Source organism: Euphorbia lathyris, chromosome 5 (assembly GCF_963576675.1).
Source record: "Euphorbia lathyris chromosome 5, ddEupLath1.1, whole genome shotgun sequence".
Classification (NCBI taxonomy): Eukaryota; Viridiplantae; Streptophyta; class Magnoliopsida; order Malpighiales; family Euphorbiaceae; genus Euphorbia; species Euphorbia lathyris.
The window spans coordinates 23908833-23915255 of NC_088914.1; the positions used below are offsets into that span (position 1 = coordinate 23908833).

The 6423-nt window shown below is 36.1% G+C and overlaps 1 protein-coding gene across 1 annotated transcript; it reads right to left on the reverse strand.

Annotated features, from left to right (window-relative positions):
* Window positions 1-1406: 1406 nt before the first annotated feature.
* LOC136230899 (large ribosomal subunit protein eL14z-like) lies at window positions 1407-5197 on the reverse strand. The gene is made up of 5 exons (XM_066020099.1): window positions 5043-5197; window positions 4858-4959; window positions 3867-3996; window positions 3672-3784; window positions 1407-1747 (listed from the first exon to the last, which is right to left on the reverse strand). The coding sequence occupies exons 1-5, from the start codon at window positions 5043-5045 to the stop codon at window positions 1694-1696; spliced, it is 402 nt and encodes a 133-aa protein (XP_065876171.1). The 5' UTR covers window positions 5046-5197; the 3' UTR covers window positions 1407-1693.
* Between the last annotated feature and the right edge of the window lie 1226 nt (window positions 5198-6423).

Below are 6423 nucleotides of genomic sequence, written 5' to 3' on the forward strand. Positions count from 1 at the left end.
AAGATTCTAGACTCTACAGTCAATGAACATTCTCAGATTGTTGGGTAGGCCTCAGTTTGGAACCTCAATCTTCCTCCTCGGATTATATCATTCCTTTGAAATTTTTGTACTCGACGCCTTCCTACTCAGTCTAAGCTTTGTTCTAAGTGTGTTCTTGTTCCTTGAGTTGTATTATGTGCGAGACTCATGTTGAACACAACTGGCATTTATCTATGACGTGTTCGTTCGCAAAGGATTGTTAGATTGCTGATGATCTTTCTCAGCCTAGTGGTGGCTTTGAGGACGTAATGGACTCTACCTTGGAGGTTGCGTTTCAAGTAGTAGTACTTCTCTATTCTATTTGGTGACAAAGAAATAACTTCACTTGGAATAATGAAGTTGTTTCTTTGATGGACTGTATTCGTTCTACTCGTCTCTTCCGTCATGATTGGGTGGAGTGTAGGAAGCCTGGATCAGTAATGTTGTTCTTTCTCCTCCGGTGCGCGGGGTAATTCCTCAGATGGGTTTTATTAAATGTAATGTTGATAGAACTACGTTTAAGGAGGCAAGGTTGGATGGTAGTGTTAGTGCCTTAGAATGATATTACATAATTCACAAAATAGATTAAAACATATTAAAAATGAAGTTCTTACTTGTTCAACTATAAAAAAATTTCTTCTCTAATATTGGAATTGCATACCCTGACCTTGGTCATTTTTTTTTAAAGATACATGCAACACATCTTCCCCGTTTAACTTACTTTTTTACGACCGAGTGATTAATTAATGATATTTTACACAAGTTAAGGAATTAACGGAACATTTTATACAAGTTCAAAGGGCTATCGAGAAACTTCGAAAGTTTAAAAAACCAATCAAACTTTTTAGACAAATTCCGAGAACAAATATATATTAAACCACTCTTAAATAATCCAAACTTGCTCATCTTGTTGCTAGACATGTTTCTTTTGTTTGTTTTTTTTTTCAATTCCTCCTAGTTAGCTTTTTGTTATAACCTCAATTTTTGAATGGAAGCTTTTCTCGGTTCCAACAACAACAACAAAGCCTTAGTCCCGAAATGATTCGGGATCTGCTAACATTAACCATCATATAAAACCGTGAAATCAAGTCGTGTCAGCGACACAAATTCGCTCCAAAGCTTTTCTCGGTTCCAAAAAAAAAAATCCAGTCCAAACATTGACTAACTATTCAGGAAGGTGGGTTCATGGAGGCTTTTATTGAATTATTGAAACAGCCAACTCGGAAGTCTGAGGCATTTAGTCTGAAGCTAAATATAAACTAATTTAGTCATGTTCCTATTCTCGACTTGACGCAACTCTACACACTTCCTTTTCAGGGTACATAGTTAACCAGAAGAAAACATTGAAGACGAACCCCTGAATTCAATATTTACAAGTAGCCAAAAGCTCAAGCTAAATGGATGCATGTGAAAATTAGGAAGATCATATGTTCTTTTTCCACATTATGTTTTCTCATCCAGAAAGTTGTTAAATGTAAACAAAAAAGTAGATTGAGTTCAACTCTCAAGTACCACTTAAATAACAACTGATTTCTGATAATAAAAAATGGTCCATCACCTGTAATTAACACATTGGCTTTGCAACAAGGCCAAAGATAATTGGTTTCCACAACTAATTTGCACAAAATTGAAAATCCAAAAATAACTAAAAGGTTCTCAAATCCACCAACATATTCTAAGCTGCCTCCTTTTTGAGTTTTGCAAGTTCTTGCCTTACGATTCCTCCCCTCTGCATAAACAATTATACCTCATTCAGCTCAAAATTTACACAATAACTCAGGATAAAAGGAGTTCCAATTCAACAAAACCGTGTGACTTATGCATGTGATCATTTCGTTTTTGGTGGATTGAGCTTTTAATCTTTCATTTCAACACATTAAATCTTTTATTTTTGGTCACATTAAGCCTCTCATAACAAGAAAAGTTCGTTTTGAACAAAAAAAAACTCGGTTAAGAGAGCGTTATTCGTTTGATATGCATTCAAAGTTTGAATTTTCAACATTTTTTTTTCGTGACGTGGCTATAGAGACTGTAAGACAGAATATTTGGAGTGTAAGTTTAGCGGCCATAGGAGTAGGGAGGCAGGGACAATCACCCTAGATGGGAGAGTTGTTCAGGCCTCAGATTGCTTTCGGTATTTAGGATCTATTATCCAAACGGATGGAGAAGTAGATGGAGAGGTTACTCATAGGATTAAATCTGGTTGGTCGAAGTGGAAGAATCCTACGGGTTTCCTCTGTGACCCCGGCATGCCTAATAGATTGAAGGGAAAATTCTACCGCACGGCAATCAGACCAACATTGTTATATGGTACGGAGTGTTGTTTCACTGTCACATCCATAAGATGTCAGTGGTGGAGATGCGTATGTTGAGATGGATGTGTGGTCATACGAGAAAGGATCAGGTGAGTAATGAAATAATTAGGACAAAAGTAGGAGTAACATCTATTGAGAATAAAATGAGAGAAACCCGACTAAGGTGGTTTGGCCATGTGAGACGTAGAGCGCTTGATGCGCCGGTTAGGAGGGCCGAAGAGTGGCAAAGGGATGTAATGGTGAGGGGTAGGGGAAGACCTAAGCAAACTTGGAGGAGGGTGATCGAGAGTGATATGAGTTTACTGGGAATTGAGGAAAATATGGTAGTGGAGGGAGCGAATTTGTGTCGCTGACACGACTTGATTTCACGGTTTTATATGAGGGTTCATGTTAGCCGACCCCGAATCATTTCGGGACTAAGGCTTTGTTGTTGTTGTTGTTTGTGGCTATAGAGATTGTAGAACTCTTATTTCAAACAGTAAAAAAACATTTTCAGACGCAGATGAAATGATTAACACTCTTTAATTGAATTAGATGTTCATAGCTATAGTTGTCAAAGGCACGAGGTTAGCGCCTTTGTAGGTGTGAGGCAGGCTATGTCAGCCAGGCTCGCGCCTTGACTCAAGGCACTGTTGTAGGAAATCTTTAGGGTTAAGGGCTCAAATTAAATTAGAAAAAGAAAGAAAAAGATGATGATGACATTGAGAACCTTGAAGAATATGATGATGGGGGAGATGATAGTGATGATGGTGACTTTGATGATGAATAGGGACTATAAAGACTAAAGAGTTCTAGTATTGGTTGAGAAAAAATAGTTATTATCAGACTATTAGTTAGTAACTTGGTGTTTAGTTGATGTTGAACTTTGGTCTTTAGTTTAGATTTAATTTTTATTATGAATTATAATTCTGTCTTAGTAGTTAATGAGAATTTATCTCATGCATTTTATGATTAATTGTTGTTATTTGACTATTTGTGTCATTTTAAAAATGTTAAGTGTTGTTATTTATTTTGTTCTGGTGTGCCGCCTGAGCCTTGCGCGTTCACAACTATGTTCATAGCTAACAAATTTGACAGGCAGCGACTTAATATATAAAAAAAAAAAACGATTGAGGGTTTGATGTGTTGAAATAAAAGATGATGAGTTCAATCCATCAAAATCGGAATGACCAGGGGCCATATAATGCTTTTTACCATTTTATAGAATACAGAGTTGTATGGAGATATTGTCTCCAAAAGCATTTTGTGCTCAAAGCTAAAACAATCCGAAGCTAAACTTTTGGTCCTCAAAAAACTGGGAACAAGTAATGTTGAATAAAGCAAAAAAATTTGCATTACCTTGATCTTGGCCAACATGAGCTTGAACCGATCAAAATCATTAAGTGAAGCCCTTCTCTTCTGCACAATGAGTTTCCTTCCCCATGAACTGTTCTCCCACTTGTTCTTCACATCTGTCGTCAAAGAGAAATTTCTTTAATCTTATACGATCTATGAAAAAAGAGAGAAGAGATGTTTTAAGTTCTTGACACTAACCAGCTTTCTCCATAGCTTCAATTAGAGTTTTCTTCTTAGGAACCCTTTTGATGTCAATTGTGATATCAGTGAGTGATAATCTCTTGAAGTTCATTTGACTCCTTACCATATCAGGAGCATCAACAAGTGCCTACATTACAATGACAATCATATATATAAATCTTAACAACATAACTGCCAGATGGGTTGCATTTAATAAATACCAATAAAAGGTCAGGAAGTAAAGTTATGTAAAGGCTGGTTCAGAATCAAAAGGCAAATTTTATGTCACATTCAAAGTACTCCAACATCAAAGATAATTCAGGCGAAAATCAAAATCTGTTCAACAAAACCAGGTTGGCTTCAACCAATTAAAGTTGCATGGTTAAGGGTCATCCGAGCTCAACTGAAAATCCCTACTACACCAGAATTTACTTTAAATTGAATAATAGCATTATAAAGCTACACAACTGATCGAACGAGAATGTCTATTCATAAATTACTGAAACTACAATGCAACTTGCAAGAGTAATTAAAGCCTGATAAACTCTACAAATTGGACTTTCATGACCAATTCAGCTTGAGGAATCCTGTGAAAAGTTCACAAGTATACAAGAAACCAAGACAAAATAAAAAAGAATTGAACTGATTTGACACCATTTTCTGAAGGAATGGCCTCTCTTGAAACAAAAAATGCAAGTGACACATTCCAAATTGAATCATCTAAGCATGCCTTTAGATTAGAATGATTAACCATCTGAAAATTAAGCTAAATTTATATCACGGTGAATGATTCGGAAATAGATCACATCTTCACCCTATTTATAATAAATCTAGGCAGTGACAAGTGACAATCAAAAGGGAAACTTCAATTCCATCTCCCTCGCATAGGATGACCACCACAACTAACTAGATACTGGCATACTTCCATCCCCATATAATGAAGATAATTTCACTTGTAAGGAAAGAATAAAAAGCAGTCAAGGCACTAAGATTATGGATAAAAAAATACCCTGTTTTGATCGATAACATCGACGATGACGACAAGCTGCCCATAGTCTTTCCCGTAATTAACCAGGGCCACTCTCCCAATCTCCACGTACCTCTTGAACGGCTGGAAAAAAGCAGAGCTTATCAAGGAAACAGAGTAATGGAATTTTCTAAGCATCAAAACAGAATCAACGAAGAGTGCCTCACCATTTTCCGTGGATTAAGTGAGAATCAGAAACACCGAAAAGAGGCGACGATCAGAGAGAGCCGCAACAAGATGGAAGCTAGCAGAAGAAATACTACTGATATCTAGGGTTCTCGTCGCAGAGCCTTGACTCCCTGCGGTCGGTTGTAGTAAAATATACACGTGTCCGTTTCTGAATGGACCTGTCTTATGTGTTATTTTTAATTAATTTAAGACAATTATTATTAGGAGATAGTCTTCTTTCACAAATTTCTCTCTTTCTCTATATTTCTTTTTTATCTCTCATAATGTTTCTTCATTTAGAAAATAATTAAAAATTAATTTGTTCTAGTTTTTTTTCTTTTCTAGTTTTCAATTCATCAATAGTTCTTCTTTCACTTGATGTGTTTCTTCCTTCATTTCCTCATTTTCTTTATATTCACATGTTTTAATGAGAAGTTGGTTTTCTTCCTCGTGAAAGTGTTTTCTGTTGTATAACTTCCGATTATGTCTTTTAATTCGATTCGATTTCTAGGTGTTGGTAAAATGTAATTCCATTTTTTTGGTAATGTAACTGTTTTACGTTTTTGGGTAACGTTTTGCTTTTAGTTGTTTGATTGTCGGTTACGATTTCTACTTTCAGTTTTTCACTGTCAGTTATATACTCAATAAGTGAAAGAAATCTTCCCATATGCTAAAGGAATGAACTGATTGACAATCTTTTCAGTCAGTCTTCCCATGTACTTAAGCATTCTTACTATCCCTATAAATATTATGTTAAAAAAAGGAAGCAGATGAGTTCATAACATGTTCAGCATCACGCACTATATTGACATAGCTTAAAAAAGATAAAGACCCAAGATTTTCATTTGTGAATCTAACAATGAATACAATAAAATCAGTGTATCTAAGCTATAGAACCTTTTCATCACGCACTATATTCCAGTTGCTGAAATCCACATATACAAGAGTAAATCGGATGAGCAAAATATAGATTAAGGAACAATGCCACTCTAATACATCCAGGAACGAAAAAATATGGCTTACCAGTACCGTGTTTCGATCTCAGTCACAGTGATTGCATGTAGAGAGCAACCATGGAGATGGAGAGGGATGGGAGGGATGAAGATGGCGAAACCTAAAATGGTGTTTGGGATGAGAGAGGGTGGTTTATATATGAGCTGTGAAATTTCAGTCAAACGATTGAGCGCCTAAATTTGGGTATACGTTTTAGTTGGCCGCGTAAGTGAAATTTCATTTGCCGTTTTTTTTTTGTTTTTCACATACAATGACAGTCATTTATTACAAGTGTCATTTGATGAGCAAGTAAATTTTAACGAAAACGCGTGTTTTCTTTGGTTTACAGAATTGTGTCATCGGAAGGTCACATGTGAATCGAGCGCG

What these genes read in the sequence shown, in the direction of transcription:
- LOC136230899 (XM_066020099.1), bottom strand. An exon ending in TGAAGCTATGGAGAAAGCTG is followed by an intron (nt 3,785 to 3,866) that starts GTTAGTGTCAAG and finishes CTTTGACGACAG; the next exon opens with ATGTGAAGAACAAGTGGGAG. An exon ending in TCATGTTGGCCAAGATCAAG is followed by an intron (nt 1,748 to 3,671) that starts GTAATGCAAATT and finishes TTGTTTATGCAG; the next exon opens with AGGGGAGGAATCGTAAGGCA.